Source organism: Arvicanthis niloticus, chromosome 6 (genome assembly GCF_011762505.2).
Source record: "Arvicanthis niloticus isolate mArvNil1 chromosome 6, mArvNil1.pat.X, whole genome shotgun sequence".
NCBI lineage: Eukaryota > Metazoa > Chordata > Mammalia > Rodentia > Muridae > Arvicanthis > Arvicanthis niloticus.
In genome coordinates this window covers 36,853,410-36,880,445 of record NC_047663.1, presented here as the reverse complement: position 1 = coordinate 36,880,445, position 27,036 = coordinate 36,853,410, and the positions used below count along the sequence as shown (strand labels likewise).

Here is a 27,036-nt window from a genome sequence, read left to right as displayed (position 1 = left end):
CGGCACCAAGCTGATGACAGTGATGGCCCTAAAGCCTAAGGCATTCTAAGCTAGGTGTGGGAATACATGTCTGTATTTCTAACCACAGGCAGGCAGAGGCAGCAGGACTAACAATTCAAAGCCAACCTGGGCTACATAGACAAGATGCTGTCACAAAAACAACAAAACCATCAAAATAAAAAAGAGCAGTAAAGAGCTTCCTGAAACGAACATGAAGATGGGTGTGGTCACACACCTTTAATTCCAGCAGAGGCAGACCACTCTGAGTTTGAGGCCAGCCTGGTCTATATATAGTGATTTCTAGGACAGCCAGATCTATACAGTAATTTGAGTTACTATATCCCTAAAATTAACTTCAACTTGTTAAGGTGGTATTGACTTATGCAGACATGTGCATGCACACTTAATTGCAAACATGCAACCCCACACCTAGCTTAGAATGTCGTATAATTTCTACCTTTATCACCTTAGACTTTAGAGCCATCACTGCCATCAATTTAGTGCAGATTACCAAAACCAGCAATGTTTTTCACCAGCAGCTTTCGGAAAAGGTCTATGATGGTCTTTGATTTTACTGCCTAATGACATGCATAAGCTGTGGTGATGTGGAGAAACAAGGAGGGCGGAGGGTGCTAGAGTTCCTTCCTGTATAGCCCAGGCTGGCAGAAACTAATAATCCTCAGCCTTCCAAGTATTAAACATAAAGGAATGTACTATTACTATTAACTAAAACCAAAAATTCCGAAAGAAAATTAGTTTAAGTGTATTGCTAGATTTTGTAGTTCCTAATTCTTAATAAATATAAAATTAACTCAAGTGTCACTACTAGAATCTGGTACCTCTGAATACTTATTATAGGTTAGACATTCTGCTGAGACCTGAACATACTGACCTAAGAGCTATGACCGAGCTTGTCTACAATAATACCAATTTTTTGGATCTGAAAACTTTTTTCATGGTCTTGTCTCTGTAATCTCACTTATCATCTTACTACAGGGTTTTTACACTAGCTATTTTCTCAGATCCTTTGGGGTTAGGAAAAGCAATTGTATGCTTTATTATTTAAGATTACTGAAGATGTATTTCCTTAAGTTTACTAATTATTCAGAGATAAAGAATATAAAACATTGTTTACCTTAAATTTTCTCATTGACTGATAAAGTCTTCCAAGGTTACCATAGTGCTTTGCAGTCTGCACATTAAATTCTCCGAATGCTTTCTTAGCTAGCTGCAGTGAGGACAAGTGCAAGTCATGTGCTTCCTGAAGCAGCCTCTGCTCCGTCTCCTTGTTATGACAGTCAATTGCAATCTCCTCTAAAATAAGTGCTGAACCAAGAAAGCAACACATCAACAAACCTAAACCCCACTTTCCAAGGGCCCAATATTTAACTAAAAATTAAGGACTGTAGTAGTTACGGAGTATTGAATACATAACTGACTGTGGTTAAGAACTGGCCAAGATCAAAGCTTTCCATATTTGTACGGTTTGTTTTCTTTATTTTTGACTTGGGATCTTGATATCCCAGGCTAGCTTTGAATTCATGGCAATCCTCCTGCCTCAACTTCTTTCTAGTGCTAGGATTCCATGTGTGTACAGTTGTGATCAGTCCCATGACTCCTCCTTCAGGACACTTTTGGGAAAGTTCTATTTATGTAGAATATTCAGTTAAATCAAGGCAAAAATGGTGTATCTTAACTTATTTTGCAGAATCAGCTTCTACTGTATTAGCTTGCTACCTTTTATAGATGGAAATTTGCTTTTTGGGGAATGGTGGTGAATGCCTATGTAAACAACTGGGAGGCCAAGGCTGCAAGACCAATTCAAAGGCAGCCTAGACCTTGTCTCAAAAAAACAAACCAGACAAATAAATAAACAAAAAATAAAGAATCAAATTATAGGAGACATGAAAGTTAAAGTTATCCAACTGCCAAGAAGTGCTTTAAGCACTTCTGACAATTCTGCAACCAGCCTTTATAAAATAAACTGTCTAACCAAACTTAACTGAAAAAACAAAAACAAAACCCAGCTTCCTTCCTCTTACTCGACCAACCCAATCAGGCCAGAAGACATTTTAAGTTCCATTCCAGGACTTCAAACCCAATACAAGACCCTAAGAATATAGATATTACCAGCTAATTTAATTTCTTAGCACTGACTTGTATAAAGGTAGTGAACAGAAAGCTACCTTGTGGCAGCATTTTTTTTTGTTTAAAAGTTTCAATACCAGAGGACAGATTAAGGAGCCTCGAGGAAAAGTATATCCCTATGTATATTAAAACGGGAGAATGCTCATGATATAAGAGGCAAAATTCAGGTATAAAGCTCAAGAGCTACTAACTTTTCCCCCAACATTTATTTGTGTGTGTGCATCCATGCAAGCGGAGGTAAGGAAACAACGGAGGTAGGAAACTCTCCTGCCTCCTGCATGTCGTAGGGACTGACTAGGCTATAAGCCTGGCAGCCAGCCACTCACCCCTTGGCCATCTCACTGAGCCTTTATTAACTGATTTACAGAAAGAAGGGACTAAACTCATCAACAAAGGTGATTCAGTATTAGTGAGGCTTTGGGTAACTTTATTTTTCCTCTTTACTATCTAACTTAATTGCTAGTGTTAAACTGAACTAAGGTAATGCAGTATTGGGGTTAGACTCACCCGCCTGCACACAAGTACCACAAGAGTGATCCAGTCAAAACAGAATCAATGCACTAAGAGAGAGCATTGATGAAGATTAGCCGAAGTTACAAGCTGAGATAAAAGAATGCCGCACTGTAAGTAAGCCTGTGGAACTGCCTGAGTCCTTCCTGTGACACTAGAATTGCCCAGCCTACATTACTTTCTGCCATACTCAGGAAAGGAATGGAGGGCGGGAGGAAGACACATGAACAAACAACAATGCTGTATCAAAGAGGTGAAGCAGAGTTTCGGGAACTATTTTAGTTATATATCCATACAATCTAGCAGCCTTATTTTATTTATGCCATGTATCAATTTACAATCATTGGAGACTGGGTCACGAAGGTACCTTTCACCCTCTTTGAAGAAGCCAAGAGAAGATGATCTTCAGGTAGGATGTGGGTAATGATGCCAATGGCTCTTTCTGCATGAAATCTGCAATACACACAGAGTTTACTGTCTCTCTTTAGTTAAAAGTGTTATTTCAAAAAAAAAAAAAAAAAAACCCACACATATTATAACATTAACAGAAAGTACTAATAAAACTATAAAAATGAATCAAAGAGTTTTTGGGCCAGAAGATGGCTCAGCAATTAAGAGCACTTCTTGCTCTTCCACACGCCCCAAGTTCAGGTCCCAGAATGTACACTGATTGGGTGGCTCACAAATGGTTGTAACTTCAGCTCCAGAGGATGGCACCTTCTTATAGCTTCCATGGGCATTTGCAATCAACATTTGGAGCGCGTGCACGAGTGCACACACATAGATATATTCATATAAGTCTTTAAAAAAAAGTTTTAAGAATCAGTTTTGTTTTGTTTTGATGGACGGAAAATCAAACTCAAGATCTCCAACTTGCTAGCAAACACAGCTTCATTCTCAGCCCCAAAATTTCAATTTGTTGTGAATTAAGCTTTTAACACCCAATGTATTCTCATCTCCCTCAAAATAAAAGCCCTCATGGTGTATAAGACTCAACCTCTCTCTGCCACCTCTCTGACATTATTTCCTGCCATACCCACAGCAACCCCCTTAGCCCCCAGCCACACACAACTAGCCATTTCTGGATGAGCCCGTACTTGCCTACTCTGGCATGTGCTCTTTCTTCTCTCTGTGGGACTTTCCCCTCCACATGCTCATGGTTCACTGTCACTAAACAGAGCACATAAAGTCCCCCAAATCACTGACCTCTCCAATTTCTGTCCACAGTAACACCTGGTTATCTGTTCACAGTCCAGCTCACAAAACAAAAGGTAAACCACTTGCCTATTATATTTTGCAACTAAACTTTTTTATAGAAAAACTCCTTTTTAACATTTTAAATTATGTAACTGAGTGTGAGTATGCACATGTGAGAAGCCGACAGAGGCGAGGTGGTACACTTTCCGTGTCCACAGGGAAAGCCGACAGAGGCGAGGTGGTATATTTTCCCTGTCCACAGGTTCCATGAGGTTCTAGGTCACCAGATAAAGGTGCTGAAAATCAAACTCAGATCTTCTGAAAAGATCAGTATTCATTCTTAATCACTAAACCATCTCTCTAGTTCCTCAAACTTATCTCTACTTGTTTTCAATTCACTAATTGACTTTGGTTATTAATTAAAGCGCTGTTTACCTTGTCTACAATATTTTAATATCAATGACAATGCCTTGTCCTTGTCAAAAAAAAGCTTTGTTGCTTTTTTTGAGACATATTTAATTTAGTAGCCTAGGCTGGCCTCAAATTCATGGCAATTCTCCCACCTCACCCTGAGTGCTGTAAGAGCACTAGGCTTTCAGTATATTCAGAGTACAACCAGCACTGCAATCAATTTTAGGACATTTTTATTACCTTTAAAAAAAAATCCACACATCCAGCAATCCCCACATCCTTCCAAAACCCCAGCTCTGAGAACCAATCCCTTTCTGTCTCTAGATTTGTCGCTCTGGACATAAACACATTAAACAGCATAGAATGTGATCCTTTTTATCTTGTTTTATTTAAAATTCCCAGCTCTCAAGAAGAAGCAAGTCGATTGAGCCCAGAGTATAAAGCCAGCCAGAGTAACAGCTAGAACCCCTGCAACAAGTTAAGTCTACCTTTGGAAATGTTTGGTTTTTCTGGAGAAAGGTGTCTGGTTGTGTAGCCTAAGTTGGCCTGGAGCTCACTGTGTGGCCCAGACAGGCCCTGTTAGAAGAAAGCTGGCTGGAGTTGGCTTCCTCCTTCCACAGCTGGATTTCAGAGATGGAACTCAGGCTGGCATGCTTGGTACCAAGTACCTGGAGTTTTTGATCTTTCAGACCCAGCATTAGGACTAGGATTACAGGTATGTCCTATAATGCCAGCCTATTTTTGGCTTCAATTTTCCTCCAAAATATTACAGGTTTCTTTTTTTAAAATCAACTCCAGAAAGCTTCCTTTGTTAGGGGCTATACAGTAAATACTTCATGTTGGCAATATTCTTTCACAACTGTTTAACTCTGCTGTCACGGCATGACACAGTCACAGGACAGAGGGGGATAAATGAGCATGTCTGACCCAGTTTTTTGTTTTTTTCAGCAATAATTTTGTAGGTTGTTAAAATTTACCATTGACACAGAGGCTATGAATTACTCAACAAACAAACAAACACAACCAAAAAATATAGGAAATACTGAAAAAAGCTCATTCCGATATAGAAATACATAAATCTTAATATGAAACCAAGAGAAGCTCGGATAAATGGATGTCTTAAAAATCAGGATGGTTTTTAAATGACTTCAAAAACATTTTATCCCACCAGGAAGACAAATTTATCCATACAATACTTAAGGACTACTACACTAGGGAACAGCATTAACCTTCTCAGAGAAGGTGGAACTTACAGCGCATTGTCAAATTTTCCAGAGCTGTACTGGTGAACGTATGAGGAGTAAGCCAGGTCTTCATGAGCTGTCGCTACATGAATATTTTTCCCACCAAACACTGACTGTCGAATGTCAAGGGCTGCCTAAAAGAATCATAAAGACATTTAATAATATGGTACGCTACCTAAGTTAAATGAACTATCCACACACTCCATGTACCTAACCCTTTAAATTCAGATGGAAAAGTTCTGTCAGAAGAGCAGAAGCTACAAATTGCCCTGAAAGACCTGGTTCTATACAGAAACCTGTCTGGTAAACCCTGTCAGCCGCTGTTCTTCAGGAAGGCAGCACTGCACCACAGTATCGCGGCCTCAGTCCTAACAGCTTCTTCTATACCCTTCCTTAATAAGCAACTGTAAAGTCAGTGACATCTCATCTAATGTCACGGTAGAGGACTTTAACCTGAAATAACAACTGCAAGATCTAAAATATGACTAGATTGACAGTTGATAAATCCTCCATAAAGTTAAGCCATCGTCTGGGCGAATCATAGACAGAAAGTACTGTGGGACACAGACCTAGAGCCTGATGGCTTTAGTCCTGGACAATTTGACTCTTCTACCGTTTATGGAGGAGCGCTTAGTAATGGTGAGGCCTACAGGAGAAAAGGCAGGGCTCAGAGTTATTTGTTTTTTAAATTGGTCTGCTATTGCTTTTTAAAAAATATGCATTGATGTTTTGCCTGCATGTATATCTGTGTGAGCATGTCAGACTGCCATGACAGACAGTGGTGAAGTGCCATGTGGGTGCTGGGAATTGAACCTGGTCCTCTGGACAAGTAGCCTTTGTTAACTGCAGAGACTTCTCTCCAGTTCCTCAAAGAGTTATTTTACATGTCTTACAGATGACAAACAAGCCAACTTAGATTAAAAGCAGAGAAATAACCATTAACATACCTGGTAAATTGCAACAGATTGGCAGATATTGTCTACATTGAGTAAGTAGAACCCATAATCTAGCAGCGTGTCAGAGTATTTTGGGTGTTTGGATCCAAAATGATCTCTAGGAAAAGATACAGAAGTATTAGTATTAAAGTTGAGAAACACATTAAAACAGCACCTTGAGTAACAATCACCTACCGTGCCAAATACACTGCATGTTTAATTAACTGTTCTGCCTTCTTAAATTCACGTTTGACTACACAAGCCTAAAAACAAAGAGGGAAATTATTAAATAACTCTCAAATGCTTCATTAGTGTGCTACAGCTGACATTATAATAGTTAATAATTTAAAAAAAACTTCAATAATTCTTTCACCTTGTAATTTCTTTCCAAATCTAGTAATTTTATAAGAAAGAGATCTGTAAACAATTTGGGGAAGTTCTGAGATTTCCACCATGAACCTGTTACAATATCTGGGCTGTGGTGGTGCACACTTTTAGTCCCAGCACTCAGAAGGCACAGGCAGACTGATTTCTCAGATCAAGGCCAGCCTAGAGTGGTCTAAAAGAGCAAGCCCCAGGACAGCTGGGGCTAAGAAAGAAACCTTGCCTCCAAAAACCAAACCAAAACAAAAAAATAACCCTGTTATAACAAAGGTAACCCATAAACTAGTGCATGGTTGCCCTTTTATAATATTAAAATGTTGTGGGAGGACTCAGCATAGTATTTTTAGGTGTACACACATGCATTCCACCTATGGAATGGGTTCTATTCTCTCTCTCTCTCTCTCTCTCTCTCTCTCTCTCTCTATTCTCTCTCTCTCTCTCTCTCTCTATTCTCTCTCTCTCTCTCTCTCTCTCTCTCTCTCTCTCTCTCTCTCTGTGTGTGTGTGTGTATCTATAGTTTTTATGTGTATAGGTATTTTGCCTATGGTATGCTAGATGTTAAGAGCTCCTGGACCTGGAGTTATAGGTGTTGTGAGCTGCCATGTGGGTACTGAAAATCAGACCCTGGTCCTCTGGAGAAGCAGCCAGTGATTAACTGCTGAGCTACCTCTCTGGTCCCATACTTTACTTATTTATTATTTACAGTGAGCACATGCACATAAGCACAACTGAACAGAATCTGTGAAGATCGGGGACAGTTTGCAGCAGCTGGTTTTTTCCTTCTACCTCATGAGTCTTGTAGGGTTGAACTAAGTTGCCATGCTTGGTGGCAAGTGTCTTTACCCACTGAGCCATCTGACTAGACCCTTTGTTAAATACCACCTGCTATTTACAGACTGTGCTATTCAGGGCTTTCCCTCACTCACGTATGAGACCAAACAAGATCTGGGAATAAGGTTATCATGGCCACAGGCTCACACAGTAATTTTCATATATACAGAAGAAATTCAAGTTTTCAATTATTTAAAAAATATTTTGAACCACATGGATTACCAGTTTCTAAACTCTAATATCATGTGCATATATAAAATTTGCATGTTATTATTTCATATAAATATATTTAATGTTCAAATTAAGCATGCTAACATCTTTGTCATACAGATGCTATCTATCTGCATATGCTGCTAATCTCTTCTAAAGAGAGATTAGGCTAGGACATGCCTGAAGCCTAAGAAAGTGATGTCACCTTGAGGGCAATCATGACTGTGTAGCAAGCTGAGGGCTAGCCAAGGTTACAGACCAACAAACAACTTTTCAGTAGTTCACAAAACCAGTGGTGTCGTCCAATCCAAAATTTTGAACTAAGATAAAACCAACCAAAATGGCATATTCAAGTGTGAGTAACTTCTAGACAACGAGTATGTGTGAAAATTCAAAGCGAGGTACTAATGAATAGCTTCCAAAAGTTCATATACTTATTTACAGATAAAAAAAAAAAAAAAAAAAAACTAGAGGGGGGAAAAACCCAAAGATGGTCTAACAGGTCAAATGTAACAAGTTATCTTGAATAAAACAATCCTGGGAGAGAGATGGAAGTGCCGGCCCTCAGCCTACAGAAATGTCATCAGGTCCCACAGGATTTCTGAATAAGAAATTGAGGTTACTACACAAATTTAGGAAAAACAAACATTCAAGCCAAATTAGCACCAAATATTATAGTCACGTGAACTTTGGTGAGCCAAAACAAGTATTTTCACAGGTTTCTTTAATAAAGGAAAAATAGATTAAACAGATGAGATTGTTTTTTGTTTGTAAGTTTGTTTTTTGAGATAGGGTCTCTCTATGCAGCCTTGGCTTTCCTGGAACTCACTATGTAGATAGACCAGGTTAACCCCAGAGAACTCATTTGTCTCTGCATCCAAAGTGTTGGGATTAAAGGCATGGGTCACGACCCAGCCATGAGAAGTTCTGATTAGAAACTAAGTTTCTAACACTAAGCAGAGAAGCTTAGAAAACAAATCCAGTTAACAGATCAACTAAGTAAGTTATTATAAAGACTTGGTTAACTATTTAAAGCCAAGTAAGTTTTATACTAAATTATGTTATAAAGATCATATTCACCTTAGAAGCTTGTCTTAAAACATCCACCACAACTTTGACTGGTAAGCCTGCTGTAATTTCCTTCATTGCCTCAACGCACCACTTATATGCCTTTGAAAGAATTGAAAAGAGAGAGAACAGTAAATGACAGTATTTAATGAAACTGTGAAGTTACCCCACAAGAGTTCAACTACTTACATACACACACAAAATACAACTGAAATTCTCTGAGACAATTGTTTGCAAGTATGAGCTGAACCCTATTTTTATTTTTACATGCACAGTTTTCTGAAGCCATGTGTGGTGGTGCTGTAATTCCAGGCTCAGGGAGGCCAAGGCAGGAGGATTTTCCTAAGTTCAATGGAGGTGAGCTTCAGAGTCCTATCAAACACTCCCCCTCAAAACCACAGTTTTTCTAAATAACAATATTATAGACACATTCAGAAAATGAGGCATGTTCTATTTTTCCCAGAGGCCTTTGTATACAGGATCCCCCACGGCCTTAGAAGCACTCCCCTTCCTCTACCAAGCTCATCTTTTAGACGTTGGTCCTACTCTGTTTCCTCTATCTCCTTTCCCTTCTATAACACTTTATCATTCTCTCCCCCACCCCATCTCCCACTCTTTTACCCACCTTCTCTTTCTATCGGAGACAGGGTTCACTATGTAGCCACGGCTGGCCTGGAACTTGCTATATAGACCAGGCTGGTCTCAAACTCAGAGACCTCCAAGCCAACTGGCCGCTGCCTCCCGGGTATTAGGATTAGAGGAATGTGCTGTTACACGCGGATGTTCTCTACACTGTCTGTTTAGTAGTGTCTCCTTTATGCTATTGTTCTAATAAGCAGTTCATGTTCATTTACATTTAGCTGATACCACAGCATCATGGCATGCACTATTATCATTTATTAAAAAAAAAAAAAAAAAAAAAAAAAAACCCAAAAAAACAAAAAACCAAAAAAACACAACTAAGGTACAGCTAGGCAGTGGTAGCACACACCTTTAATCCCAGCACTCAACAGGCAGAGGTGGGCAAATCTCTGAGTTTGAGGCCAGCCTGGTCTACAGAGTGAGTTTCAGGATAGCAAGGGCTACACAAAGAAAAAAACAAAAACAAACCAGAGCCACCCAGAGGGGCTAAAATCTAAGAGGTGATCTTTCTGAGATGGTTTCATTGTGCATGGTAAATCTACGACAGATGAGCCCTTCTAGGCAAGGCTGGGGCCATATCTTAGGAAAGATTCCTGGTATTAATATGCCTTCCTGTTATTATTAAACATGATATATATATATATATATATATATATATATATATATATATATCTCACTAGGTGTTCACTCACCCTATTGGGCAGATTTCTGTAGATTAATGAGGATGTAATGACTTGTAGTGATGCTATATAGACAAACAGATGACTTCTTAATTCTTAATGATGCTCCTATAAGAATTCCTAAATTTATACTAGTAACTATTAAACCCTCTGTAATTGGATTACGATTAGAGCCTTGTCTGATAAGAATACTGCAGTTAGAACTCTAATGATCTTCAAGTCTCAATAGTTTTATTGCTTCTGAGACAGAAAGTAGGCATTTACAACTTAAAAGAGGTGGTAAAACAATTAACCAAACATCATAAAAGGGAACTAACAATTTATTGTGGATACAGGGACAGAAGATAAAATATTAACTGGGTTTATCTATACAAAACTTCAGTGTCAACTTAAATATAAAAATTAAGCTCTTTAACTCTCCATGAACCTATGAAGCTAGTAAGATAATGTCTAGTCTTCATAAAAACACATGTATACATCTCTGTTGCAAATTTCTTATTCGTGATTTGAAGTTATGTTTGAAGTTTTGGTGAATTTTTGTTTTTTGTTTTTTTTTTTTTTAAAGGATGCTTGTAAATGCATATGATCCATTCTCCTAGAAAGGGTACAAAAAAAAAACTAGGAACAGTTACATTGCATGGCATTATTACACCAGAGCAGGAGGAGAGAGCAAGATTAGGAGGAAGGGGAAGACAGCACAGTAGAGTAACTTAGAAATTAAGAAAGCAACATAGACCAGCAAGGGAGGCTTAATCTTACTAAAGAAGACAAAGTTTTTTCTTACAGACCTGGGTTAAATTCATTTAGCAATAATAAAAGGATTTATAATAATAAATTATAAATTTATAATAATAAAATAAAACTTTTCTCTCTCTATGCAGTAAAGATTGGAACTCATTTTTCATCCAGAATGAGTGAGTTCTTTCTGCACTGGCACTTGGGTTTTTGCTCCACATATGCATATGTAGGTATGGATGTGTGTTTAAGTATGTAATTATGAGATAACTAAGTAGCCGGACCCAACTAGATTGCGTGAAGGTGTATGAGTGTGTGTTCATAAATTTGTATATGAATGGATATGAGTGTATGCATATTTACTTGTAAAAGTTTTTCCTTCTGCAATTGACTCTCTTGGTTCAATAAAAGTTTATTGCTCCAATCTTCCTCCCCTGTTGTGGACAAGAAAAAAAAAATCCTAACAATTAACCTTTTACTTAATCCCCCAATGTTTTATGATAAGGCGCTAAACACCAAAGACTGCAGTTTTTGAACTCAGAGGAACTCAGACAGGCCAGCTACCACAGCAAAGTAACAGACTTAAGATAGATAACTGCTTTATTATTAAAAAGCAACCCTAATTTCTCACAAGACCAATTCCTGCCCCTGCTGATACTCTTTTAAGAGAACCAGAATGCCAGAGCTGGCCTCTGACACAGAGGTCAAATGGCAGGCAATAAGCTAGCATCTGTGGAATTAGACAAAATAAACAAAAATGATCTTTTCTTGGTCATTAGCAAGTTAAAAATAAAGGCAAAGGGCTGGAGAGATGGCTCAGGGGTTAAGAGCACTGGCTGCTCTTCCAGAGGTCATGAGTTCAATTCCCAGCAACCACATGGTGGCTCACAACCATCTGTAACTGGATTCAATGCCTTCTTCACATAAAATAAATAAATAAATCTTAAAAAAAAAAAAAAAAAAAAAAAGGAAAGAAAGGCAAAATAAATTATCCTGGATAGTGACAATTGCTATTATATCAAGAAACAAAATAATTTGGGAGACAAGGGAGATAGTACAGAGTAAAGTGCACACTGCACAAGTTGACCTGAGAGTTCAATCCCCAAAACCCAGGCAAAAAGTTCATTGAGGTTGTGTGCAGTTATCCCAGTGCAGGGGGAGCCTATTAAGTAGCTTACCTGAGCCTCGTCACAGAGTACCAGGTACCTGTGAGAGAATTTGTCTTAAATGCTTGTAGGGGGAGCGCCATGGGGGGGAGTCACTTAATTCTAGCCTCAGGAGGTGCCGACAGGGGATCTCTGTCCCAGCAATCTGACTGGCTAGACTACCCATTTTGATGAGTCCTGGGTTTGACTGAGAGGTACTATCTCAAGGTGGAACAGGGATTGAGATTTCCTGTCTAAACGCTGGACTTGCACATACATGCTCTCACACCCATGTGAAAACATACATGCACACTCATACATACTAAACATGCGCACACATGATGGCATATTGGTTAAGAACACTTACATATGAACCAAATTCAGTTCCCAGTCTCCAGACTAGATTGCTCATAACCGCCTGTTTTAACAGGGGTCCAACACTCTTTTAGCCTCCTCTGGAAACTCTGTACTCATGTGCACATAGTAACATACAGACATACAAGCAAACACGTAAGGAAGAAGAAATCTTACAAAAAAAACCCCACCCAAGGTAGACAGCTCCTAAAGAACACCCCAACACTGACCTCCAACCTCCAGTCACGTGCATATGCACCCCTTCACAACACACTCATAAAAATTTTGGAAGACCAAAAGGGACGGAGAAAAAGAATTACTTGTTATCTTCCGCAACTCCCCATTTCTTCTGTTTCACTTAAGAAGCACTGCTATTCAAAATAACTGATACAAAAATAAGAGCTTCACCAGACTTGGATCCCAAAACCTGGTTTATAATTTTAAGAGACTGTGCCATCTAGTTTTTATGTCAGCTTGACACAGGTCAATCACTGAGAGGCAGAAACTTTAATAAAATGCCCTACCTGATTGGCCCGTGGGCAAGCCTATGGTGCATTTTCTTGACTGATGATTGATAGGGGTGAGACCATCCCTGGGCTGGTGGACCTGAGCACTATAAAAAAGCAGGCTGAGGAGCTGGAGAGATGGCTCAGTGGTTAAGAGCACTGACTGCTCTTCCAGAGGTCCTGAGTTCAATTCCCAGCAACCACATGGTGGCTCACAACCATCTGTAATGGGATCTGAGGCCCTTTTCTGGTGTGTCTGAAGGCAGCGACAATCATATACATAAAATAAATAAATAGGGGCTGGTGAGATGGCTCAGTGGTTAAGAGCACTGACTGCTCTTCCAGAGGTCATGAGTTCAAATCCCAGCAACCACATGGTGGCTCACAACCATCCATAATGAGATCTGATGCCCTCATATGGGTGTCTGAAGACAGCTACAGTGTATTTACACAAAATAAATAAATAAATTCTTAAACAAATAAATCTAAAAAAAAAATCAAACAAACAAACAAACAAACAAAAAACCACTGAGCAAGCCATAAAGAGCAAGCCAGCCAGCTGCACTCCACCATGGCCTCTGCAGCTCCTGCCTCCAGGCTTCTACCTTGAGTTCTTACCCTGATGTTAAGATGAAATAAAGTTGTTTCTTGGTCATGGCATTTTATCACAGCAATAAAAATGCTAAGACCGCTAATTTTGTTTCAAAGTAGTACAAAAACATTTTTAGAAAGATGCTAACTATATGAAGTTTTAAAACATTTCTGTGGTAGGGTGCTATGGTGTTTGAACTCATGATTAAATAGTTAACCAAGAATGATATACCAAATGCATTAATTAAGATTCAATCTTCATCAGGATTTCCCTTAAAGCAAGTTGGTCAGACAAACACCTGCACAAAAACTTTAAAAGGCCTGTATTTCACTTGCAATACTTAACTAAGGTCCACCTCACAAACGTTCCTGCTTGGTTTTTACGTATTTCATTAGAAATTTTTCTACTTTGAAATAAAATCTATTACATGGACCATTATATGTGAAAGCTGGGAATGTGGTGCAGGCCTTTAACCTGACTGAAGCCCTCAAGAGTGCAGAAACACAAGGATCATGAGCCTGTGCTTGCTCTGCAATACCTGATCTAAGTCTTATTTGAAAAACTAAAGAGAAAAATAACCCTGAAGACCACCCAATACATGAAATGCAATTTAGAAGACATAGAAGACTGGCTTATCTCACCATGTGAGCACATGTCTGCAATCCCAATACTTTTAAAAGACTGATGTCAGTCGGAATACCACATTTTCAAGGACAGCTTGGGCTACAAACAGACCCTGTCTCAAAACAAGCCGACTTACCTCATCATAGTGGCTTTTTGCAAACAGGAGCGCACACAGTTCTCCGTAGAGGGCAGCTCTGTTTGCCTGCTGGCCATGTTTAGACAGCTTATCCATGTACGTCTGAGCTAATTTAAATGTTTCTTCACCTAGATGATATTTACAATTTCCATTTCGCACATGAAGCAACCTGTAAAACACAAAAGTCCTTTACTGTTGGTGCTAGCAGGACAGTGACCTTGACAACCTCTTAAAATGATGCAGCAGCACCTAAACGACAAGATATAGATTCGAGAGACAGGCTGCATTTCGGCATTTGAAAGAACCATTTTACCTAACGTGGCACTGATAGTACTGAAAGCTTTCTGTGATCAATCTGATCCAATTTCTTTCACTCTCTAAATATTCAAATATTTTGTGTACTCAACATGTGCTAACCAAACAAACACACAAAAACCTTTTTGTTACAAATTCAGATCTAACACAGAAAATAGTGAGGACAGATGAATCTGAGGCAGCTCCACGAGCGTCACTCTTCTACTCTCTCGTCTGCGTACCTCAGCAGCCTCCCCGCTCCCGTCATGCTCATCCTGCTGATGAGCCCACCATGGCAAAGTCAACGACGACGAACTGTGAGACCTATTTGTCCTCTACCCCCGTGGCAGAAAATCCTGAGTATGCTACTCAAAATAAAGTGCAGCCTGCTAACAATCAAATTACCAAAGAGTATTGACATGCTTTAGATCAGACTAAACTCTAGGCAGTAGTAGACTATATATCTACAGACTATCTGAAACAAGAATAGCTGTTAGAACAAATACTTATCGATTACACTGCTGGTTGAATGCCATAATCATCTATAGGGCCAATACAATTTTTTGAAAATGCTTAGAACCCAGAGGGAATAAAAGCATGACATTTCAAAGACAACAAGCAGGGCATTTATACCAGCACCCTAGACACAGAGCTAGGCCTAAATAATGAAACTGTCTTAAGAATAAACAAAACCACCCAAGAGGCAGGCATAGCTAGGTGGTAGAGCCTTTGCCTACCATGTGTGAGGCCCTATGTTCATTCCCTACCACTCTGCAGAAGAGGAAAAAAGGGAGGTCTAATTAATCACACTGCTCTAGAACGGTGGGTGGAATGACTGTTTTTTGAGGAGGGAACTCAAGTATGAAGAAGCACACAAGAGTAAAAATCAATGGATACTCGAATGGGGCTGTTGGGGCACAAGGCTTGTGCAACGACCTGCCTGGGTTACAGAATGAGTTCAAGGCCAGCCTGGGTAATGGAGTGACCTCATGTATACACAGAACAAGTATCTTTTTATCTGCAGATGAAGACTTGGATTCTTTTCACCTTCTAGTTCTTGTGAAACAGTATACTAATCTCGAGTCTCTGCTTGTTTTCTTACTATTTATGTGTACATGTGTATACCCATGTATGATGTCAGAGAGGTGTGATGTGGGTTCTGGGGGTCAAATTCATACCCTAGACAAGAATAAAATATAAACTGACTAGTGGTAGAGCACATCTTTAGTCCCAGCCCTCCAGAGACAGAGGCAGGTGGGTCTCTGAGTTCAAAACCTGGCTGGTCTACAATGTAAGTCTCAGGATAGCCAGAGCTACAAAGAGAAACCCTGTCTCAAAAACCAAAAAACTAAAACACAACGAAACGGGTATGCAGTCTTAGCCACTGGGCCGTATCTCCAGCCCTGCTCTTGCATATGCACCATGGAATGCAATTGCTGGGCCATATGGTAATTCTATGTTGAGAGTCTCAGAAGCTGCTAAACTGTAGACGGCACAGCTGCATCATTTTATACTCAGCAACAGTGCGCAAGGTTTGCAGTTTCCCTTCATCCTCGATACCACTAACTTTCTGCTTGTTTTGGCATTGCTGGAAATCCATCCTAGGATAGGAAACATGCTGAGCAAAGCTCTTGCCCCTGAGCTAACATCTTTAGCTCATTAAAACAAAATCCTACATGGCCTTGGTACACATGAAGTGGTGCCTTCTAATGCGTTCGACTTAGTTCCCTTAAGTTACACTTACAGTTCTGCTACTAACATTTTTTCATATGCACAACAGCAGTCTATGCAGGTTCTTTGGAAAGAGTCTACTAAAGTCCCTTGTCTATTTAAAAACTTGGGTCATTTGCTGTTGAACTGCACTTCTTGATACGCTCTGGATATTGGATCCTTATCCAATACATGATTTGCAAGTACCCTTTCCCATTCTGCAGACTGTCTTTATTTGAGCAAGTATCAGTGAGAATGATGGTATAGCCCTGTACTAACACTCAGAAGGCTCAGGTAGGAAAACTGATTCCAGCCAGCCTTGGATATATACTGAGACCCTATCTGAAAGTAAGTAAGTAAGAACAAGCTGGGTGCAGGAGAGAAGACTGGCAGGATCTTGCTGCGTCCCCAGAGTGCTAAGATTACAAAAGTGAAACTGTGTCTTGATACTGTCCTCTGCAAAGTTTGTAGGGGTTTGGGTTGTTTTCAGCAATGCCAATACCTCCACCTCTAGAGTCCTGGGCCCCGTCACAAGTCTCTGACTTCAATGAATACAGTCCTTTTCCCATTTCCAATTCAGATGTTCTTTATTTCCTTTTCTTGCCTACTTTGACTACAAATTCCAACATAATATTGACTACTTTTAGTAGAAGACATCATCCTTTATCTTTCTCTTGATCCTTGAGAACAATATCTAGCGCATTACCAAGTTAACTGTTTTTCCTCCCTAGCCCTCCCCACAGTATCACCCTATCTGGTTGAGACCGTGTCCTGCTATATGGCTCAGGCTGGTGTTACAGGCATAGACCACCACGCCCTGTCAGTCTGTCATAAATGCTCGTCATAGCACGGAGGTTCTCTTCTAGCCCTAGCTTTCTGCATGCTTTTACTAAGAAAGGACAGCTGACTTTGTCAAGTACTTTTTCAACGTCCATTGTTGAAAATATTATCATATTCAGTCTATTATAATGGTATAATATATTGCTTGGCTTTTGTATGTTGAATTCTCTTGCATTCTTGGTTTAAATCTCACTTTAAGATCACAGTATAAATTGTTTTAGATATTCTTTTAGGTTTAATTTGTTAGTATTTTGTTAAGGATTTCTGATCTATATTTAAGGAGGTACCAGTCTCTAATTGTCTTTTCTTATGATGTTTTTCCTGGGCTTTCATTAATGGGGTCATAGTGAGCTCATAAAATGAGTTGGGAAGGGGGACTCTTCTTCAGTATTCTAGTAGTTTGGGATGAATTTTTGAATGCCTGAAACAATTCACCAGCAAAATCTTCTGGTCCTGGATTTTCTTTGATAAGAAAATTTGCAATTTCTACTTGTTAATAGAAATTTGCAATCTCGACCTATTATGAGTCTGTTGAGATGTTCAATTTTTTTCTATCATCATTTAGTTTGTGCATTTCTAGAAATTTGTTTCTTTAATCCAGATTTCCAATTGATAATGTACAACTTTCCATAAGATTCCCTTATGGGTTTAACATCTAGGTAAGCAGCCATGTCTCAATTCTGATTTCTGACAACAGTTACCTCCATCTCCCTATTTTACTTAGTTGGATTTAAGCTAATTAAGAAATCACTGTGAGCTGTAGCACACAGTCAGCTCTCTGTCAGCCATTCTTGCTCCTCCTGCTTGATGACAGAGCCTGAGCTTGCTAAAGCACCGACAACTTCTGCATAGGACTGAGGGGTAGGCAGACTGTGACTAATCTGAAGCAGTATCTGATTAGGGATGCCATGCCCCTTGCTAGTGACTGACTCAGAGGTTACTAAAGGCTCTGCTTTCTAAGATTCACAGGGTATCTACTAGTATACACTAGACCTGCTGGGTCTTGGCAGATTTTCTTTGTCCTAAAAATTCAGTGAGTTATATATACTATTTTCTTTCAGAAACTGAGATACCATTATTTTCTTTTAACTTCTCATTTCTATTTACCTCTGGACTTCAGGAAATTGAGATACGAAGTTCTGATTCTCTTTAAGTCTATGTTCACATTGTTTCCTGTCCAACATTCAAGCAAGTTTTTACTTTATTAAAAAACCAAGCCTGGCAGTGGTGGCCGGGCGGTGGTGGCGCACGCCTTTAGTCCCAGCACTTGGGAGGCAGAGGCAGGCAGATTTCTGAGTTTGAGGCCAGCCTGGTCTACAGAGTGAGTTCCAGGACAGCCAGGACTACACAGAGAAACCCTGTCTTGAAAAAACGAAACAAAACAAAACAAAACAAAGAAAGAAAGAAAGGAAAAGAAAAGAAAAAAAGGAAGAAAGAAAAATAGGCTAGGATGTTGCACACTTTTTTGTTTGTTTATTTGTTTGTTTTTCAAGGGGGGGAGGGGATGAGACTAATGAAACCATGATATAAAGATTTAATCACTTCAACTATTGGGTCAAGGACAGAATTCTGAGACCGAACCACTAGCACTAAGCAGCACTGTAACTAAGCAGCACTTATTCACAGATCTGCTCAGCTCACCTCACACAACACTCCACTGCTCGAAACCAGTGGAGCATCTCATCATGCAGCGTACACAACTGAAGGCAGGACAGAAAGACCTTCTCGGCGTCACTGTACCAGCCAGCATCGGAAAGAAAGCCACCTGAAGAACAAAAGCAGCAACATTAAATGACTCAGTAAATGCCTAAAAGCTAGAGACACGCTTACAATAAACACTTGAACTAAAAACTCCAAAATATTAACATCTTATATATTTAACTTTTAAAAAGTCTCATCTCTGGGACAGGAGGACGAAATAATAATTTAAATAAATAATTGCCTAAAACATACTTTTAACTCTGTACAGCTGTGAAACTACTCAGGTTACAAAATTATCATACAATATTTTTCTATATGTATAAATTTTTCCAGGATATTATAAAGTGATCTTTCTGCTATCCTTACAGTAGCTTGCCCAAAATTAAAAATAACTACTTTTGGAACTGAAAACCAAAACAGGGCCCTGAAAAGATTTATGTCCCGTGCCACAGCATACAGTAACTAATAAGTGGCTAAAGAATTTGGTGACGTCCTGACATTGTAGAAAGACAAGCTTGGGATCACAGACGTAACTCACGCTGAACAGAGCTCACTCAGAGCTGTGGGCTGGTCCACTTACTCAACTCTTTTAAGTCTACTTCCTCATATGTAAATGCTGCCATTACTATGCTTGGGCTAGAAGGCCACAAAGGTTTAGGACATACAGACCGAACCTGAGTAGGCCACACGTAGGTAGGTAGTAGGTATGACAGTTGCTTACAACCTGCCTGTACAGACTGGGAACTCTTGGAAGAAACCTTCTAGTTAGATTTAACTACAAGACCACTGCAGAATAAAATTTCTCTCCTTTGCCATTACTCACCTAAGACAAAGCCAACCTGGATGGCCTTCTCCTTCACTGCAGCGTCTGACTCTGCTATGTAAGAGCACCGTCTGCTGAAGGAGTAGGCCAAGACGGAGGCAACCTTAACGCCATGGTCCATCAGAGCCTGAAAACAGTGGTGGAGCAAATGTCTGCAAAAGAGAAAAGTGGTTCTTTGAGAGGCCACTGATCATATCCCTTTAGAGCTAGCTACTCCTCCATTATGTATGTATGTATGTATGTATGTATGTATGTATGTATGTATGTATCTGTTTCCCCACCAGAATAAGGTCAGTGAATCTAAGGCTGTAAAAAACAAATCACATATATTGCAAAATGAAAAGACAATGGGCTAGGGAGACGGCTCATCGCTTGCCTCACAAGCCTGACTACCCGAGTCTGGACTGCAGGGCCCACATAAAGCTGAACAGAGCAGCACAAATGCCAGTAATCCCAGTGTACCCTAGAGGAACATGGGAGGCATGAACAGACTTGCTAGAGGCTCACAGGTCAGCTAGCCTGGCAAATGGTAGCAGAGAACACTAAGACAGATACTGGCTCAAGTAAGGTGTAAGGTGAGGACCAACACCCAAACATGAGCCCCTGCCTCAAAACAAAACCAAACAGTTTGACCCCTCAGTAAGTGTTCTGTGTATTTATAAAGTAAAAGCATGTTCTCTGACCTACTTCCACCATATAGAAAGTGTGGCTATCAGTATCATTTTGTTCTTCAAGAATTTTCATTGAGCTATACTTCCCAGACCATGGAATTTGCTATCATAGCATTCAGTGGTGAGCTTCTGTCTACTCGTAATTTTTGTTTTGATAGTGAAAACACTCTGGAAATGCCTATTATTAGTAGTTAAACAAGGTAAGTGTACTTAATATTATTGAATTATATGCAATTTTAATCATTTATTTTTATGTCCATTAGTGTTTTGCCTGTATGTATGTCTGCATAAGGGTGCCAGAAGCCCTGACACTGAAGCTATAGACAGGTATGAGCTGCCATGTGGTTGCTGGGAACTGAACCCAGGTCCTCAGGAAGAGCAGCCAGTGCTCTTAACCACTGAGACATCTCTCTAGACCTTGAAATGATATAAGTGGCAAATTTTGTGTGATACACATTTTAGTAGGTTTTTGGGTTTTACTGTTGTAGTGGTAGTGGGTTTTTTGTTTGTTTGAGACCCTGTCTCTTATCTGTAATCCAAGCACTCAAATAGACAGGAGGATCAGAAGTTCAGCAAGTTCAAGGCTATTTTGACCCACCTGTGACAAGGAAGCAAGCAAGCAAGAAAGCTTACACACATACACACAAGTTTACCTTTTATCCAAAGCTCTCAAAACTTTAGCAAAAACTTCCAATTCACAGAATTCGCTGCCCAGCTGACATAAGCGCCCCTGTTGGTAAAGCTGTAATAATAAAAACACAAAAATAATTATTTCAAACTTTTTAATTTAACTTTCAACTTTGTGATAGAATATAATGGACCATAAGTAAAGGAATTTTTATTTTTTAGACAGGGTTTCTGTATATAGTACTGGGTGTCCTGGAACTCAAGTCTAGACCAAGTGAGTCTTGAAATCAGAGATCCATCTGCCTATGCCAGGATTAAAGGCATTAACTACTGCCCAGCTCCATAAAGAAAAATGAATAAATTTCTGTAACATATAAAAACTTTAACAATTGTACATAATTGTTCAGGATTACTACTGTGAAACAGAAGCATCTGGAACCTGGTAAAATACCAGGAGTGGTATATATGTAAGACTATTATTTGAGAAATTTTTTTTTCCTTCAAACAAAACCAGATAGTTTTAAGTCACTAACAGCAAGGTCAGTATCTAGAAAGCAGAGCCTGTCAAGATGCTACATTGGGCCCTTCAGCCCATTTCAAACCCTCAGTTTAGTTTTGCATAAATTTCACAAGCACTATACAGTACATGTATTCTAAAGATCCAAGGATGACAGGACTCATATAGTCTGACTTGTTAGAACTGTTTTGTTTTGTTTTTTTTAAAGAACAATTTAGGGATTGCCAAGATGGCCTAGTGAGTAAGGAGCTTTGTAATTCAGCCTGATAATGGGAGCTCAGTCACAGGGTGAAGGAAGAGAACTGACTCCTTCAACTGTCTTCTGAGTTCCACATAAGGGCACAAATTGTAAAAACAGCTTTAAAGAGAAACAAATATGAAAAAGGGCTGGAGCGGTGGCTCATCAGTTAAGAGACTGGCTGCTCTTCAGGGGACCCAGGTTTGATTCCTAGCACCCACATGGTGGCTCTCAACTGTCTGTAACTCCAATGGCATAGGACATAACACATTCTTCTGGCTTCCTCAGCACCAGGCAAACACATGGTACACAGATATATAAGTAGTTAAAACACTCATACAAAAACAAAATTTTGTCATCTTAATTCACTTTGTATTTATAGTTCCTTAATATTTAACTGATGAGAACATTAGTTGCAAAAAAAAAAAAAAAAAAAAAAAAGAGAGAGGAAGGCAGTTTATTCTGTGCAGGAAAGCAAACTACAAATTAAGCATACTCTTGGGCATAAGATCATCAGTCACACAAAAAGGCCAGATTAAGCGCTAGGTTCCATCTCCAACATGAAAGAGGAAAGTGAAAACACATTCTACAGACCAACAAGTGCTGATGAGGAGAGGGACGTTTAAATTACTACTTACATCTGGTTCACAAGCAGAAAACTGTTCATCTTGGAAATGACTATTGTACCAGAAAAACAAGGGCTACTACTGATAGTCAGTTACACTGAGTTGACAATTAGGCATTACAGAATTAAGGAGAAATAAAGCTGAGACTTTATAAGCAAATTCCAACTTTATGGGCAAAATAATGTAAAACAGAACCAAAACTATAGTAACCAACATACTCAGATATTCCCCCACCAAAAAAACACAAACAAACAAACAAACAAACAAAAAACCCACTAAGACAAACTTAGCTTCCAATGGCTCAGTGGCTAAAGCATTTGCCACACGGCTTGAGGGTGAGTTTTTGAGGCTGTAATGACAACAACTCTATGTGGAAGATAGGAGGTGGAGACAGGAAACCAGCACCCAGCAGAAAAACAAGGCCGGTGAGGACTGACACCCAAGTTTGTCCTCAGACTTCCATACACACCTGCAACAAGTGTTCCATGGCACACATGTACACACATGCACACACAGATGAGCATTTATGCATGCATGTCATACATAAAAATGATCCCTCTAAAATCCTTGCCAAAACTGGCTCATCATTATCAACCTTAGACTTACTTTTATAAAATAAAAAAATGAAAACTAATTATATAACCATTTTACCTGTACTTGGCAGTTAAATAAAAACAAACTGAATTGTACATCTTGTGCAGTTCACAATATCCTTTAACTGAAAATTGGTATATCCTACTAACTAGGATTTGAAATTAATTTAGGGAGCTGCTTCTGTGAGTTTGGAAATCACGGTGACTGTTTTCCACACTGAGACATTTCACTTTTCTAGATAAAATGGATTCCTATTTAAATTACCAGACGGGGTAATAACTTAATTGCATTAACTTTGTTTCATCCTGATTTTATCCCAAAGTAAAAAAATACAATTGGCAGACTAAAAATTTGTTGGAGATACCAACTTTTGATAAAAATATTATCTAATCCCTAAAACTTTTATTTTTTAATTTTATTCATAATTATTGTGTGTGACCGCAAGCACATCTTCCAGAACCACTTTCTCCTTCCACTACAGGTTCTGGAGACAACAATGGGCTTACACTCACTGAGCTAACTCAACAACTCCAAATTTCCAAATGTTAAAAAATTAAGTTAGGCCCGGAGAGTTAGCTCAACAGTGAAGTGGTAGCCAGTGCAAACGAGAACCTGAGCTCTAACTTCAGAGGCCCTGTGAAAGACAGTGGTGGGCCCTGATTGTAATGCCAGCACTCCGCAGGTGGGTCCTGGAGGGATCCTTGGGACTCGCAGGCCAACCAATCTATCCGACTTGCTTAGTGAGCTCCAGGCCAGTGAAGCAACCGTGTCTCAACAAAGAACAAAAACCAAAGGTTGGAGAGTTTCTTAGCAAAAGACACTTGAAACAGACCTCTGGTTTCCTAAAAGCAACCTGCTAACATTGACTTTGTCACCATTATATCCCAGGCAAAAATATCAAGGAGATAAATGATCACATAAAATTCTAAAATATAGCAGGCATGTTAGCTTATACCTGTAGCACTCAAAAAGCTGAGGCAGGACAACTGTCATGAGTTCAAGGCTAATAAAAGCTATTCAGTAAGTTCTGGGTCAATGTGGGCTACAGTGTAAGACTCAAAAACCAAAAACCTAAAATGTTCATTAATATAAAACACCACTATACTACAATAAATAAATAAAAACCTGTAACACTAATTAGTAGCATACACAAGAATTAGTTACAAGGAGATCTAATAAGAAGATGAACTGGGGAGCTTGACGGGGAATCTGGAAGAAGCAGGAGCCCAGCAGCTGATCCCTGCAGCCAAGTGTTGGTGGGCCATATGGGTGTGCATGTGTGTGCGTGGGGGGGGTGTCAGCCACCAGCAGAGCTAGGTGATAGAAGCAGGCACGAGGGACATGGCTAGAGGCATAGAAACCTTACTTATACTAACTTCCTGTCACTCAAGAGTAAGGCTGCCTGTGACAGTGGAAAGGTGACCACAGTGGTATTCACCCTAGACCAAAACCCAGAGCGCTCCTAAGAGGATATCATGACATGGCTCATTTGGAATAACATACCTGGCACACGGGAACTGCTGCCCATCAACAAGGTTGGGACAAGAGGTACAAGAACCAGTGGCTAATGGTTATATTCAAGATGCACTACTGCCATAGTGTGAGGCCATGGCGTTGTTGTTGTTGTTTTTTCTCCATGGGAAGAAGGTAAGGCCTTAGGGTACCCAGAGATGTGTGCTCTCCTCCACTCTAATTCCATGTTTTCTTGCCTGCTTTTCCAATGAGGTCCAGTTCCTCTCTCACTATTCAATACACACCTTCCCAGACTCTGCCTCCCTTTTTTCTCACATCTCTCCTTTTTGTGGTTTGAAGATGCTTGGCCCATGGGAAGTGGCACCATTAGAAGGTGTGGCCTTGTTGGAGAAAGTTTGTCACTGTGGGGGTAGGCTTTGAGGTCCTATGCTCAGGCTCTGCCCAGTGCAGAGGTCAGCCCTCCTCCTGGCTGCCTTTGGATAAACATGTAGAACTCTCAGCTCTTCTTCCAGCATCATGTCTGCCTAGCTGCTGCCATGCTTCTCACCAGAGTGATAATGGACCTCTGAAACTACACCAGCACCAATTAAATGTTGTCCTTTATAAGAGATGCTTTGGTCACCAGGCAGTGGTGGCGCATTCCTTTAATCCCAGCACCTGGGAGGCAGAGGCAGTCGAATTTCTGAGTTCAAGGCCAGCCTGGTCTACAGAGTGAGTTCCAGGATAGCCAGGGCTACACAGAGAAACCCTGTCTGGAAAAACGACAACAACAAAAAACAAAACAAAAAAAACAAAAAAAAAAGGAGATGCCTTGGTCATGGTGCCTCTTCACAACAATAAAATCCTAATCAAGACACCTTTGCTCTCCAAAAAGATGAGCCGTACTTAAATCTGGTGCTGGGACACATGGCCCAAAAGCTGAGCTGAATACCTTTATATCTAGGTTAAGGTACACACAGCAGTTCTAAAATTTGGCTACATCAATTCACACTGTACATGTCAGCCCAGAGCCTACAGGTGGATCTCGACACTACTATTTCCCTGTGAAGTCCAGGGTTTCCTGCATTTGTTTTTGGTACTACTGCTCTCTAGAGCTCATCTTTAGGGTCAATGATTAAGCCTTGTCTATAATTATGTGGTCAGAGGCTGAATACTGGTTAAACACTGACTGCCCTCTACTTGGACAGCTCATGTTCCCTGGGGACAGTAGGTAAACTACTTCATAGAGATGATGGTACTAGAAACACCAACCCAAGAATGGAAGATGAACCCCAACTACACAGAGAGTGAGTTCTCTCTCCAACATAAAAGCTCATGCCTGCACAAAGGTATCTAAATCTCAGATGATACCTATAGCCACCTGGCTCTTCTGGAGCCCACACCTGACTCAAGGCTCTGCTTACTAGAAGCCTAGGTCCACAGCTTCTTTGATGAACTGTAGTGTCTCAGCTCCTCAGCAAATGCTCGCTCACTTCTCTGACCCCTCTTCAATTTTGATCCTGGTGACCTTATCATCCAACAGTTCAGCAAAGCAACTCTTGTCCTTCCCTACTTGAGGTGCTGGGGGGATTTGGACAGGATGACACACAATATGACCATGAACCTCCTTATCTCCACTGACAGGTACCTGACATCATACCCACCCACTCTTTTTCTGAGGGCCCCAACCACCCTCCACATGCATCCAGGAGACCCAAGTGGAGCGGAAATGGGGCTTCTGCCCTAGACCCCAAGAACAAAGGGCAGAGATAAGTGAATCCTTACCTCCAAGCTCTAGGCCCTCCCTTACCGGTCTCAATGCTACAGTGGACTTTTAAAGAGACTCTAACTAGATGTGAGGAGGGAAGAGAAAGGAGGACAGGGGTAAAGAAATACAAGGACCTTCTACCTACTCGGCTCCTCCCTTTCTCCCAAGGCCTTCATCTCCTCCAGCTGCCCTAAAGCCCTTGTAAATAGATTTCTTTTCTCTTTAAAGAAAATATAAAGAAAACTCTTCCAAAGGGCCTCGGTTCAGTTCCCAGCACCCACATGACAGCTCACAACTTTTGTAATTCCAATCCCAGGGGATTTGACACCCTCGCAGACATACATGTAAGTAGAACACCAATGTAAATAAAAAATAATTCTATCTGTCTAAGTTTGCACTATCCAATCCGTTCCTTCACTAGCTGTGTCCTGTTGTGGATTGCCACGGCCTTGTATTTTGATACTAATTCCCCTTTCCTGTGAAGGGCTGCAGAGGAGGTGTGAGTCATTACACAGGTGATTTCTAGTGAACCTTCTGCTTAATTTATAAAATAAAGTCTGGAGCCAGTGACTGGGCAGAGGAAGGGGAGGTGGAGATATAAAGGCTGGTGGGAAGAGAGCAGGAGGGTGGACGACTGAAGGACGACTGGGAAGAGAAGAGAGGAGAGAGAAGACAACAGAGGACGAAGGAGAGGATGACTGGGAAGCAGGAGGTAGAAGGACAGACGCAGGGTCTGGAAAACCCTCAAGTTATAAGGGTCTCATAGCTGGGGAACAGTGTAGGGGTATCTGCCCAATCTAAGCTTACAGAATATATTTATAAT

The 27,036-nt window shown here is 40.2% G+C and overlaps 1 protein-coding gene across 1 annotated transcript in view; it reads right to left on the bottom strand.

Annotated features, from left to right (window-relative positions):
• Window positions 1-27,036, bottom strand: part of Appbp2 (amyloid beta precursor protein binding protein 2) — a 46,711-nt gene that overhangs the window by 7,287 nt on the left and 12,388 nt on the right. The window contains exons 2-11 of the mRNA XM_034505185.2: window positions 21,045-21,133; window positions 19,721-19,872; window positions 18,838-18,961; window positions 14,353-14,521; window positions 8,951-9,040; window positions 6,641-6,708; window positions 6,458-6,563; window positions 5,520-5,644; window positions 3,026-3,111; window positions 1,136-1,326 (exon numbers count right to left, since the gene is read on the bottom strand). Coding sequence (XP_034361076.1) covers window positions 1,136-1,326; window positions 3,026-3,111; window positions 5,520-5,644; window positions 6,458-6,563; window positions 6,641-6,708; window positions 8,951-9,040; window positions 14,353-14,521; window positions 18,838-18,961; window positions 19,721-19,872; window positions 21,045-21,133 — 1,200 coding nt within the window. The remainder of the gene's footprint in view (window positions 1-1,135; window positions 1,327-3,025; window positions 3,112-5,519; window positions 5,645-6,457; window positions 6,564-6,640; window positions 6,709-8,950; window positions 9,041-14,352; window positions 14,522-18,837; window positions 18,962-19,720; window positions 19,873-21,044; window positions 21,134-27,036) is intronic.